Below are 13,066 nucleotides of genomic sequence, written 5' to 3'. Positions count from 1 at the left end.
GGAGCTCTACTCTACTGGTGGGTCTGACTCTGGACCTTCAGGATTTTGTCTTGAATTAACTTTATTTACGTCAGACTCCAACAGGCTGACAGCAGCTGACCAATTACAGCGGCGCAGTGTTTGGATCAGGAGGCGGGTCTTCAAAAGAACAGTGCACTGAGTTGGTAAAAAAAAAGAAACTGGATGTGGAGAAGGAAGATGAAATGTAACCACGAGTTTAATATTGACATTATTGATCGTTGATATTGTTAATGTTACTATTAATGTTATTACTGATGCTGTCATGAGAACGTTGATGTGAAGTGAAGCAGTTCCAGGCGGCTGTTGCAGCTGTTAGTCCCAGTCACACCAGTGACACCAGTGACACCAGTGTTAGTTCACAGCAGCAGCAGATGCAGGCTCCGCCCCCACCACCACCAGCCCCTCTCCCTCCTGAGAGGGCGGAGCTACTGGTACTGTTCCATGCTCCTCTGATGCCCACCTCCAAACTCAGGCTGCTGGTGGTAGGCAGGGTCCCCGACCTGGTCCTGCTGGACCAGGTCCAGGTCCAGGTCCAGGACCTCCAAGGACCCCCTGCTTGGCTGGACCAGGCTCTCCCTCAGCTCCTGGACCTCCTGGCTGAGACGCTCCACCAGCGGCAGAGCTGAGGGCTCCACTAGGAGCCTCTGGAGCTCCTGCACACACACACACACACACACACACACACACACACACACACACACACACACACACACACACCAGGGGGCAGGAGAGAGTGGATGTCATCATCAATAATTATTTTTGGATCAGAGTGACAGTGAGGATCATGTGACCACAGGGTGGCCTGGCTCCTCCTCCTCCTCCTCACCAGTATCATCTCCTCCTTCAGCTGCAGCTTCCTGGACTGGACCTCATGGTTCTCCTTCTCCCTCCTCAGGACCAACTGGAGCTCCTCCTGCAGCGTTTGCAGCTCCAGGGCCTGGTCCGGACCTCCAGAACCTCCAGAACCTCCTGTGGAGCTCAGCTGACAGCGGAGCTCCTGGACCCGGGCTGTCTGCTCAGACATGACCTCACCCAGCCGGGCCGCCGAGTCCTGCAGGCAGAAGGTTGGTCAGTATTCCTGCACCTGAAGGACCTTAAGAGGCTGCTGGAGGTTCCTGTGAACCTTCAGAAGCTCCTGGAAGCTCCTCAAGAACCTTCAAAGGTTTATGGAAGCTCCTGGAGAACCTTCGAAGGTTCCTAGAGGCTTCTGGAGAACCTCTGAAGGTTCCTCGAGGCTTCTGGAGGACCTATAGAGGTTCATAGAAACTAATTGAGAACCATCAGAAGCTCCTGGAGAACCTTCGGAGGTTCCTGGAGGTTTACCTGGATGTACTTGGTCCTGGAGCTGATGGTCCTAAGCAGCTCATCCACCTGCTCCTGGTGCTCCTGGGCCTGGCGTGCACGGTCCGACAGCACTTCCTGGAAGAGGCGGTCCTTCAGCTGGAGGCGGGACTTGAGCTCCTCCAGCACGTTGCCAGGAGCTGATTGGACGGCAGCTAGGAAGGCGGAGCGCAGCTCCTGCAACCCAGGAACAGCAGAATGACAGCGATGAAGAGGAGGAGAGGAGAGGAGAGGAGAGCAGCACCCCCTGGTGGAGAGATGCTGTCCATATCACCTGAGCTTCCTGTATGGAGGCCTGCAGCGCCCCCTGCAGCTGGCCAATGAGAGCGTAGTGCTCCCTGCTGAAGCTCCTCTGTCTCCCCTCCACCTGCTGCTGCAGCTGCTGCTGCTGCTGGACACCCTCTCGCACCTGCTGCAGCTCCAGGGACCTGCCGCGCAGCAGCAGCTCCAGGCTCTGACACACACACACACACACACACACACACACACACACACACACACACACACACACACACACACACACACACACACAGAGTGAGAGGTGATTGAGGTTGATTGATTGACAGGCCATGTGGCTGCTCCACCTACAGTGATGGTCTCTTGGTTGTTAGCCAACACACAGCGCTGGCGTTCCAGGTCGCGCTCCTTGTCGCGGAGCAGCAGGTGGAGCTGTCGCTGCTCCTCCTCCCTCTCCTCCAGGCAGTGGAACTTGTCGTCCACGGCTCGCTGCAGCAGGACACAGTGGGAACAGTCAGCAGCAGTAGGTGGAACAGCCACTCGCCGGCTCCAATCTGATTGGCCGCCATTCTCTAGTGAGTCTAGGAGGCTGAATGTAGGGGGCGCCAGAGAGTCACTGCTGCTGACAGACCGTGTTGTGTTGTTCTGTGTGCTCTGTGTGTGCGTGCGTGTGTGTGTGTGCGTGTGTGTCTGCTCCACCTCCAGTGCTCGGTCTCGCTCTCTGATTCGCTGCCGTAGCTTCTGCAGCAGGGAGTCTCTGTTCACCTGAGGCTCCTCCAGCTCCAGCAGCTCCCAGTCCTGAGACACGCACACACACACACACACACACACACACACACACACACACACACACACACACACACACACAACCGCAGGTCATTACAGTGTGTGTGTGTGTGTGTGCAAGTTGCTTTTTCTTATTACGTTCAGATGAAATACTTCAAACTGTTGCTGCACAGTGAGTGAGCCTCTAGTGGTCTGTGAAGGAATTGCAGCAACAACAGGAAGCACTGGGTCATGTCATGTGACCTACAGTTGGTGGGTGGAGGAGGGGGTGTTAGCTGACCTGGATCAGCTGGTCTTTGCTGAGCAGCGACGCCTGCAGCGCTCTGACCCTCGCCTCCAGCTCCTCACTACACCGCTGCTGCGCCTGCTCACCCCGCTGCAGCAGCTCCTCCCTCTCCTGCAGGGAGGCCCGGGCCTTCTGCAACACCTGCTGCAGTTCCTGTGCACACACACACACACACACACACACAAGCATCATTCTCTCTGCTGCTGCTCCTGCTGCTCCTACTCCTACTTCTGCTGCTGCTGCTGTTCCTACTTCTCCTACTGTTGCTGCTCCTACTTCTCCTACTGCTGCCGCTGCTGCTCCTACTGCTGCTGCTCCAACTGCAGCTGCTGCTGCTCCTACTGCTGCTGCACCAACTGCAGCTGCTGCTGCTCCTACTTCTGCTCCTACTTCTCCTACTGCTGCTGCTCCTGCTGCTCCTACTCATACTTCTGCTGCTGCTCCCACTTCTCCTACTGCTGCTGCTGCTCCTACTGCTCCTGCTGCTCCTACTGCTGCTGCTATTGCTGCTCCTACTCCTACTTCTGCCGCTACTTCTCCTACTGCTGCTGCTCCTACTGCTAATGCTGCTGCTCCTACTGCTGTTGCTGCTCCTACTGCTCCTACTTCTGCTGCTGCTCCTACTTCTCCTACTGCTCCTACTGCTGTTGCTGCTCCTACTGCTGCTCCTACGGCTGCTCCTACGGCTGCTCCTACGGCTGCTGCGTCTAACCTGGTTGTGTGTCTCTGTCTCCCTGCGCTGCTCCAGCGCCCCCTGTAGGTCATCCTCCAGCCGCTGCAGCGCCCCCCGCAGGTTGCCGTGCGTGCGTTCCTCCTGCCGCTGAACCCGCTGCGCCGCCTGCAGCTCCAGCTGCGACTGGAAGAGCGCCGCCTGCAGGGCCAGCAGCTCACTGTGGCCACGAGGGGTCTCTGCACCACACACCTGGAGAGAGAGAGAGAGAGAGGGAGAGGGAGAGATAGAGAGAAAGAGAGTGAGAGACCTTGGCAGGGGTGTGAGTGAGGCGGTCACATCATTAAGGAGGTGCTGCGCTGTGATTGGCTGACGGACCTGCAGCGGTTTGAGGGACGACAGCGTCTCGTTCTGCTCGATGACCGCACACAACTCAGCGGCCTGCACACAAACACACACACTGCTATGGTCAGCTGAGCCAGACATGTCATCCAGAGCCACACACACACACACACACACACACACACACACACACACACACACACACACACACACACACACACACACACACACACACACACACCTGGGCCTCCTTGGAGCTCAGTGTGTTGCTGAGGTTCTGCAGGTCTCTCTGCTGCTGCTGAGCTTCATCCTGAGCTGATCGCAGCTGCAGCTCCGTGTGGGCCAGACGCTGCTGCAGCTCCTGCTCACACACACACACACACACACACACACCGTCAGTGCCCCTGCTGTGTGTGTGTGTGTGTGTGGGGGGTGGGGTGGGATGGGGGAGGAGCAGCAGGAGTGGGCGGGGCCTTGCCTGGTTCCTGCTCTCGCTGTCTCTGATCTTGGCCAGCAGGGCGGCGCTCTCACATACACTCAGCTGATCCCTGATTGGCCCCTGAGACACAGAACAAAGCGACAACAAAGGGTCCATTAGTGTGTGTGTGTGTGTGTGTGTGTGTGTGTGTGGTTGCTCTCTCTCACACACACACTGTGACTGAGGCCCCTGGAGATGGTTACCATGGAGGAGGAGGAAGAGATGAAAACAGCTGCTGATCAGTGTGAGCTGCTGCTGCTGACCAATCAGAATGCTGCTGGTCAGTCAGACTGCTGCTGACCAATCAGAATGCTGCTGGTCAGTCAAACCCAAACCTAATCAATCGGGTTTGTTTAAATAAGAAACTAGATTTAAAAAAAAATCCTGATTGTATTCATTTTGTGGGGGTGAATCAACCCCAGGTCCTAAGAGTGTAGGGTCAGAGGTCAGAGGTCAGGGGTCAGATAGTTGTCCTCGCCGCTGCCCGCCCCTCTGTCTACCTGCTGGCAGCTGATTGGTTCCCACTGGATGTAGTTGTCCAGCCACTGCTCCTCCATCTCCTGCAGCTCCACCTGCAGCTGCTGCTGCTGCTCTGACGCTGCCCTGCTGGTCCACCTGGGCAGAGCCTGCTGCCTCCTGTCTGCAGGGAGGGGGAGGGGCAGCCTGCTGTTCCGGAGGGGGCGCAGGGGGCGGTACCTGCAGCTCCTCAGGAGGCGGAGCCCCACTTCTAGCCCTGCCCCCTCTCCTAGGGGACCACCCATCACGTCCAGGGCCGTGTCCAGGGACTCCACCGAGGAGGCAGGGCTTGGGGTAGACCCACCACATAGGGTCTTATCTGAGGCCTCGAGGGTGGTGGTGGTCTTGGAGTCCTGGGCTCCCAGGATGGTGGTGGTCTCGGGGTCCTGGGCTCCCAGGATGGTGGTGGTCTCGGAGTCCTGGGCTCCCAGGATGGAGGTGGTCTCGGGGTCTTCGTCCCCCAGGGTGTCAGTGATCTCGGGGCCCTGGCCCCCCAGGATGGTGGTGGTGATCTCGGGGTCTTCGTCCCCCAGGGTGACAGTGATCTCGGGGTCCTGGCCCCCCAGCGTGGCGGTGGCACGGCGGGGGGTGGGCGGCCCACAGGAAGTGCTCCTACGTGCAGCCCTGCGGGGGACCTTGCACACGGCCTCGTAGTCCGAGTCGGCCACTCGGAGCGCAGCGCAGCCCCGGCACCGGCGGGGCTCCTCCCCCTCACCCCTGTGCGACGCCCCCATCGCCTCCCCCCTGTGGTCGGCCCACGACTCGTAGAGGCAGTACGCCAGGTCGTCCTGAACCATGTCCAGGTAGCGGGTGTCCTGGTCCTGGTCCCTGTCCTGGTCCCTGTCTAGGTGCTGGTCCTGGTCCCTGTCCTGGTTGGACCCCCCGGGTCCTCCCTCCTCGTGGCTGTTGTTCCTGCGGTACAGCCCCCCAATGCAGCGACGCAGCCGCTCCTTCTCCAGCAGCAGCTTGTGCACACGGCTCAGCGACAGCGCCTCGACGCGCGCGATCACCGTGTCGAAGCGGTACACGCGCTCCAGCATGAAGGCACACTTGGAGCAGGCGAACTCGCCGCGCGCGGCGCCGTCGCCCAGCCCGCGGCTCAGCTCGCGGCCCAGCGCGTGCGACAGCACCGCCTGCAGGTTGACGCGCGCCGACGGGTGAAAGATCCAGCGGCGCTGCGTGCCGCACAGCTCGCGGCCGCAGATGCGACACGTCTCCTTCATCCTCACCGGCTCCAGCGAGGCTTGGCCCTCACGGCTCCCCGTACCCATGGAAAAAAGCGAAACGGCGATATTTAAAATAACTAAATAAAAATAATCCTTTTTTTGTAAAGCTTTTTTTTTTCCTTCGTCGTCTTCTAGCTTCTCCGCCTACTGGGCTCGCGGAGCCGGAAGTAGTGATGAGACGCCGACCAAATGACGTTTGATTTCTTCACATCAGAGTCGCCTTCCGGCCGAGCCGCTGTGATTTTTTTTTGTTAGAGAACGTCGTCCGCTGACGTCATGGAGGGTGACGTCGCCCCCCCTTGACAGCATCACCTACCTACCGCACCCACACGCACTCGGAGCGGCCGAGCGAGCCGTGGAGCGCCGCCTTGCGTCCGAGTGTCGCCACGGCTGCGAGGGTGAGGGAGGGAGGAAGGGAGGAGGAGGGGGGCAGAAAGAGCGGGAAGCTTGGGGGAGCGGGAAGCGCGAGTCCGAGCGGAGCGAGACACCGGGCCAGCGACCGGGGAGAAGCGACAGAGAGAGGGGGAGCCAGAGATCCACTGAGCCGGAGAGGAGAAGAGGACTCACTCCGCTGAGTCACCGAGCTCCCGCCGTGCGGCTCTGAGAATTACACCGTCAAATGACACCAAACACCGTTTTTAAAACGCGTTGAACTGTGACGTGGTGCCGCTGTATAACAAGTATTTTTTCATCATCATTACTGTTATTTTGTTATTTTTTTTGTTTGCCTTATAAGGCTCTGAGTGAGACCTCCTCGCAGCCGCCGGGATTGAACCACTCCACTGGTAAAAACAGGGGGGGGGGGTTCAGTCGGTGCTGTCACGGGTTCTCTCTCCGGAGGACGAAAGGAAGAAACTCAAGACAGCTTCCTGATTCTGACGTCTTCTCGTCTTTTCATTGAAATAGTTCGAAAAGAGAAGTTGGCCAATGAGGCATATCCATATATTTTAAATTCTGACTGGTTCGTCTCCAGGAAGGAGCATCCCACAGCTGTTAGCAGCAAAGATTCACCCTAAACCTACTCCTCACCATTCTACGTGTTAGGGCTGGGCGACTTTGATCAAATCTGATAAAAATCTCAATTCTCGATTTCGTTTTTTTTTTTTTTTTTTTTTTTTTTGGGGGGGGGGGGGGTCTCGTTAAATATGCTACAATAACAGGACAAGTGCGTGTTGTATACGACTTTGTAAAAATAATTTAGCAGGTAGTGGTGAGGGCAGCAAACAGAATCACTTCCTGTTTTTAACGCCTGCTGTGGCTAGCTAGTGCTAGTGCCAGTAAACATAGCAAGCCAGTTAACATTCTCAAGGGGAAGGGAGGGGGGGCTACGGTACTCGAGAGGCACTAACCCGGGAGCATGAAAGAGGAAAATCGATTTCCCAATTTTCCTCTATTTAACGTTGTTACGACAAAAAAAAATAAATCTGATTTCTATTTAAAATCGATTAATCGCACAGCCCTACTACGTGTGATTTTTGATTTTTTTTTTTTTTTTACATATCTCCACATGAAGAAACAATCGTCCTAATTACAATTAAAAAAAACGTAAACATGGAAATACGTGCTGCATGGAAAATGTGAGGACGTAAAAACGACAAGTGCAACGGAGGAGTTGTGCGGTTAATCAGAAGTGCGGCTATGTTGCTACACTATTTCAGCCATTCATTTGAAACTGTTGTGTATTGTAAATGCATGTCGGTGCCGCGGCTGGACGAGTTGATTAGTTGAGTCCACACTGGCTCAACAACCCCCAGACCCTCCCGCCCCCTGGGAACTGCAGTGGCAAGGCGCCCAATCAAAAATCAATTCATCCTAATCAGGGATGAGAGTCCATCGCTGTTTATTTATTCCAGTGTTCCAGCGAAAGGAAGTGCACAGTGCCGACGGCGTCTCCACTGACTTCTTCCCCAGCTTCATAAATAACGCATTCGGACATACACCAGGTCACTGTGGCTGTTCATTGTGTCTGTCTGTCTGGTTAAAACACCAGCTGTCAATCACAGAAGTCCCGCCCTTTTTTAAAAAAGAGCATTAAAAACTATATGAACCAGCGACGACGCAAAAATCAATGCAACCTAATACATTTAAAATCACAGATTTTCAGAGTTTAGGAATACTTAGTTCTCCCGTTTGAAAAAACACAAAACGAAACTGAGAATAATAATGATAATAATGAGTAACGACGGTTCCAAGTCCCAGCCTTGAGCCCACGTCTTCAAGTCCTGCTCCCCAACTTCCTCACCGCCGAGAACATCTTGCTGACGGCCGACCTCTTGGTAGGTGGGGCCAGCAGGCTGTGTAAGCGACGAGTCAGGTGGAACAGCACGGCGTTCTCGAAGGCAAGGTCCTCGCGGGCGGCTGCCAGGGCCTTCAGCGCCTCCTGTTTGCCATCAAACTCCTTGACCAAGTCCTTGGCTAGAGCCCGGACCAGTGTCTTGGTGCGACGGTGGATCTTCTCCACCGCTGAGTCCGGGACGCTCACCTCGCTCAGCACGCGCTCCGACAGCTGGCCGAGCACGGCGTCCATGTGTGGTGGAGGTAGAGGAGGTGGAGGTGGAGGAGGCGGCGGCTCCAGCGGTTCCCTGCTCCTCCTGCTCTGGGTCTTGGAACTGAGCTGGACCAGCAGGGCCTGAAGGAGGTGCCAGATGGTCCTACGTTTCTCCGGGGACAGTGTTTGGACTTCCTGGTTGAGGCTGGAGGAGGAGGAGGAGGAGGTAGAGGAGGCCGAAGAGGAGCTGGAGGAGGTGCACAGCCCCAAAGAATCGTTGGGGCTGTGCACCTCCTCCACCTCCAGCTCTTCCTCCAGGTTGCTGGCACCCACGGACGTGGTCCTCACGCTGAGGTTCTCCTGACGTTCCTCTGGCCGGGTCGCCACCACTGCCTCTTCATCATCACCATCATCACCATCATCATCGGCGATGCCCACCGACGCCTCATCCACATACCCGCCCCCCACCCGACTGGACTTCTCCACCCACAGCAGCACCTTCAGCAGGAACCTGCGTACCTCATCCTCGGTCAGCGCCCACAGCAGCTCGGGCGGTGCCGCCTGGTGGTGCTGGTAGTAGTGGTGGTGGCGTTGGCACCACCGCCGCCGCTGCCGCAGGTCGTCCAGAAAGGAGTCTGACAGGCTCCTGGTGCCCGGCGGTGACCCTGGCGGCGACCCCGGCGGTGACCCTGGTGACTCCGGTGACCCCAGCCCAGGGTAGCCCAGGTAGGAGGAGATCTTGTCGGTCAATTTGACGGCGAAGCTCCGGGCTTCGCAGCCAATCATGTGGTTGAGAGTCTCGTCGCCAGCGGGACCGAAGTATGGTGGGCGGTTCAGCCGCTCGAACAGCAGGTCCAGGTCGCTGTCAGTCATCTCCTCGTAGGTGGCAGCCGGAGAGTCTCCTCCAGAATGCTGCTCCTCAGAGCTCCAGGCCGACAGGCCCTGGTGGTGGGAGGGTGAGGAGGAAGCGGGGGTAGTGGTGGGCGGGACCGAGACCTTGTCCTCTGACTCGGGGGACCTGGACTCGGACACCACCCCGCCTTGGTGCTCCTGGTCTGGGCTGAGGACCTCCAGCTGACCCCTGGTGGACCTTCTGAGCTGCTGCTGCTGCTTCTTGCGGGACAAGCGGTGAGTGCAGTCGTCGGTGAAGCTCCCCGCCGCCGCCCTGCTGGGCTGGAGGCTCCTGCTGGCGGTGCTGCTCCGCTCCTTGAAGTCCTGCAGATCTTCTGCGTCCCTCCGACCACCTTCAAGCTCCAGTGTCTCGCCGAGGCCTTTCTCCAGGATCCAGTTGACCGCCTTGAGCACGGTGGCGGCCGAGATCTTGGCTCTGTTGGCCTCCTGCAATCCGCACCTCCCCACCGCCACCACCTCCTCCAGCTTGAGGCTGGTTGACGCTGAGGGCAGGGAGGTTTGGAGACCCAGGGTCAGGCACGGGACCTTCTCCAGGTACCTCCTCAGGCACGCTGTGGTGAAGTTGACCATCCTATCCAGGGCCCAGGGCCGGGAGGTGGAGCTGGACGCCAGCAAGGACGTCAGCTGGGCCGAGACCTCCTCCTCCACTAGCTCCGTCAGCTTCTCCACCGCCTCATTCTTCTCCGCAGGGAGCCGTAGGGCAGCGGCGAAGCCCACATTGATGGAGTCTCCCAAGTCCACGCTGATCTTCTCCACACGTCCTCTGTCCCAGCACTCCTGTCCAGGCCTCATGAAGGTCGTGACCTCCCTTAGGACGGACACAGCAGAGGACTGCACCATCTCGACCAGCATGTCAGCGATGGTCTTCTCCACCTGCAGGTCCTGGCCTCCTGAAGCCAACGTGCTCCACTGAGCTCTGGAGATGTGCTGGAAGTGTTTGGCCACGATGGGCTGCAGGCTCTCAGCTGAGACCTGGATTCTGGACACTTCCATCTGGGATCTGGAGCCACCAAGCAAGCAACCAAGCAACCTTCTAGTGTGTGGATCTGTGTGTGAAACTCGCCGTGAGTCTCTCAGAAACGCCCAAACTCTCAGACCAGGACGGAAAAGTCATCTTCTCAACAACATTTCAACAGAAAAGCAAAACTACCGTTGAACCGTCTTTATTGTTTAGGGATCAAAGAACAGAGGAGACATCAAAGTTGCTCCTTTAAGCTTTGATAGCAGCAGCAGCAGCAGCAGCTCCAAAACCATCAGAGGAGAATTCAAACAAAAACTGAGGCCTAACATGAAACCAGCTCCAGGTTTATCCTGCAGACAAGCAGCAGCAGGCTGAGCTTAAAAAGACAGTTCACAGCAGCTCCTGAAGACCTGCTGCGCCACCCCCACTGCTGGAGGAACTACTGGAGGAACCACTGGAGGAACTACAAGAGGAACTACTGCAGGAACCACAAGAGGATCCACTGGAGGAACTACTATAGGAACCACTAGAGGATCCACAGGAGGAACTACTGTTGGAACCACTGGAGAAACCACTGGAGGAACCACTGGAGGAACCACTAGAGGAACCACTGGAGGAACCACTGGAGGAACCAGTGGAGGAACTACTGTAGGAACCACTAGAGGACCCAATGGAGGACCCACTGGAGGAAATACTAGAAGATCCACTGTAGGAACCACTGTAGGAACCACTGTAGGAAAGGTGGCATCCTCCACCAACCCAGTAGAAATGGGTGTGGCCTACCTCAGCCTCTGCTTTGAGTTCCCTCAGCAATGAGGGGTGAAGGTGGTGGAGTCTGGCCTGGAGCTCATCCACCTGGACAACCAGAGAACGCCTCTGCTGGGTCAGCTCCTCAATCGCCCTGCGAGCAGCAGGGAGAGAGAGAGGCTTTAGAATGGCGGCGACAGGAAGCAGCTGCGGTCACCGGGTGAAAGGTCACCTACTGTTCCTTGTCATTGGCTGCCTGCAGGTGGCGCCGTCCGCTCTCTTCCGTCCTCTCCACCATCTGCACCATCTCCTGCTCCAGGGCCCGGCGGCGCTGCGCCTCCGAATCGGCCAGCATCGCCAGCCGCTGGGCATCGCCTCGCGCAAGCTTCGCCTCCTGGACGAGACGGAGGAAGAGAAGGGGCAGAGTCAAGGGGCGGGGCCAAGACAACCACAACAGCTGATGTGACTGGCTGCGGGTCTCGGACCTCCTGCAGCAGCTGGACCTTGGCCTCCAGGACCTCCTGCATGTGGCTGATGTCCTCCTGCCGCTCCTGCAGGCGGCGCTGCAGCTCCGCCTCGCTCTGATTGGTTAGGAGCTCTGCCGCCGACCTTCACACACCAGCAAACCTCAAGTGTTACACTGGGGAGCAGCTGAGCAGCTTCCACATCAAGATACACACACACACACACACACACACACACACACACACACACACACACACACACACACACACACACACACACACACACACACTGTGTCCTCCCACCCAGCAACCTATTAATAACTTTGCCATAAAGCGTGTGTGTGTGTGTGCAGCTGCCCAGCAGACAGGTGCTGCAGCTCAAGTCGTTCCCGATTCAGCATCACAACAAGCCACACGACCCCAGGAAGCTTTAGCCCCTCCCTCCCCCAAACCCATCCCCAAACCCCGCCCCAATGGCATTCCTGGGAGATCAGTGTTGTCATAGAGCTCCTAGCAGCCATGTGAGCCGAGCTCCTGTGTTCCTCTGCAGGAGGTTTCCCACCGTATGCACAGAGAAGGTTCCCCACTGAAGGTTCCCCACTGATCTACAGAGAAGGTTCCTCACTGAAGGTTCCCCACTGGTCTACAGAGGTTTCCCACTGAAGGTTCCTCACTGAAGGTTCCCCACTGGTCTACAGAGAAGGTTCCCTACTGAAGGTTCCTCACTGTCTGCAGAGAAGGTTCCTCACTGAAGGTTCTCCAGTGAAGGTTCCCCACTGTCTGCAGAGAAGGTTCCTCACTGAAGGTTCTCCAGTGAAGGTTCCCCACTGAAGGTTCCTCACTGTCTGCAGAGAAGGTTCCTCACTGAAGGTTCTCTACTGAAGGTTCCTCACTGGTCTACAGAGAAGGTTCCCTACTGAAGCTTCCTCACTGTCTGCAGAGAAGGTTCCTCCCTGAAGGTTCCCCCTGCAATACTTCCCTACTGAAGGTCTACAGAGAAGGTTCCCTACTGAAAGTTCCCTACTGAAGGTTCCTCACTGTCTACAGAGAAGGTTCCTTACTGAAGGTTCCCCCTGCAATGGTTCCCTACTGAAGGTTCTCCAGTGTGGTGTGTTCCTGGGGACTCACAGAGCTCCGTCAAGCAGCTGCTGTTTCTCCTCCAGCTCCTTCTTCAGACTCTCCACCCGCACCTTCAGCTCGATGTTCTGCAAAAGATGTGGTGGATAATAATAAACATCAATATAAATAACAAAGGAGAGTGCGTGTGTGTGTAAATGTGAAGACCTTCTTCTCCAGAAGCTCCTCACTGAGTGTGAATCTAAAAAAAAAAACAACCTCTCCATCTCCACCTCCTCCACCAGTCATCAGCTGGGAGTGTGGAGACTGAAAACAGACGGCACGTGCCGTCGCTCTCATTTCTATAAATAACTGCGGGGGGCGCCACCACCTCCACCACCACCACCACCTCCACCACCTGCCACCTCCACTTCAACCCGCTGGCCCTGGAGGCAGCGCTGAGCCGGACTGAACCAGCTCACGTGCAGGAATGCAAGTGTGAGGAGCTTCCTGCCACACTGACACACACTGGATC

At 56.9% G+C, this 13,066-nt stretch overlaps 2 protein-coding genes and 1 long non-coding RNA gene across 6 annotated transcripts in view; 1 reads left to right on the top strand and 2 right to left on the bottom strand.

Annotated features, from left to right (window-relative positions):
* LOC142900731 (myomegalin-like) overlaps nt 1-13,066 on the bottom strand; it is a 46,434-nt gene that overhangs the window by 16,659 nt on the left and 16,709 nt on the right. For 2 of the 3 annotated variants that reach the window (XM_076045195.1, XM_076045194.1), the window contains exons 5-19: nt 12,604-12,680; nt 11,497-11,620; nt 11,248-11,405; nt 11,048-11,165; nt 4,162-4,242; nt 3,925-4,044; nt 3,720-3,782; nt 3,384-3,593; nt 2,666-2,824; nt 2,299-2,397; nt 1,951-2,088; nt 1,637-1,816; nt 1,345-1,539; nt 848-1,072; nt 482-674 (exon numbers count right to left, since the gene is read on the bottom strand). In XM_076045195.1, the coding sequence (XP_075901310.1) occupies nt 482-674; nt 848-1,072; nt 1,345-1,539; nt 1,637-1,816; nt 1,951-2,088; nt 2,299-2,397; nt 2,666-2,824; nt 3,384-3,593; nt 3,720-3,782; nt 3,925-4,044; nt 4,162-4,242; nt 11,048-11,165; nt 11,248-11,405; nt 11,497-11,620; nt 12,604-12,680 (2,140 nt within the window). Of the gene's footprint in view, nt 1-481; nt 675-847; nt 1,073-1,344; nt 1,540-1,636; nt 1,817-1,950; nt 2,089-2,298; nt 2,398-2,665; nt 2,825-3,383; nt 3,594-3,719; nt 3,783-3,924; nt 4,045-4,161; nt 4,243-4,661; nt 5,086-5,115; nt 6,841-11,047; nt 11,166-11,247; nt 11,406-11,496; nt 11,621-12,603; nt 12,681-13,066 lie in introns of those variants that run through there. The other variant, XM_076045193.1, reaches the window with a different exon arrangement.
* gorab (golgin, rab6-interacting) overlaps nt 3,277-13,066 on the bottom strand; it is a 52,410-nt gene continuing 42,620 nt past the window's right edge. Inside the window, exon 6 of the mRNA XM_076045258.1 lies at nt 3,277-3,300. Within this exon, the coding sequence (XP_075901373.1) occupies nt 3,292-3,300 (9 nt within the window). The 3' untranslated portion in view covers nt 3,277-3,291. The remainder of the gene's footprint in view (nt 3,301-13,066) is intronic.
* On the top strand, nt 11,979-12,707 carry LOC142900761 (uncharacterized). Of its 2 annotated transcripts, XR_012928930.1 has the most exons (5): nt 11,979-12,053; nt 12,141-12,345; nt 12,384-12,420; nt 12,477-12,514; nt 12,580-12,707. It is a non-coding gene; the product is annotated as an uncharacterized LOC142900761 (long non-coding RNA). The 2 variants fall into 2 exon arrangements; XR_012928931.1 differs by lacking the exon at nt 12,477-12,514 and having other exon boundaries at nt 12,384-12,407; nt 12,580-12,675.

This window comes from Nelusetta ayraudi, unplaced genomic scaffold, assembly GCF_046127955.1.
Source record: "Nelusetta ayraudi isolate G7.1 ecotype Tasmania unplaced genomic scaffold, CSIRO-AGI_Nayr_v1 ptg000084l, whole genome shotgun sequence".
NCBI lineage: Eukaryota > Metazoa > Chordata > Actinopteri > Tetraodontiformes > Monacanthidae > Nelusetta > Nelusetta ayraudi.
The sequence above is the reverse complement of the archived record's forward strand: the minus strand, read 5'-3'. Positions and strand labels throughout refer to the sequence as shown.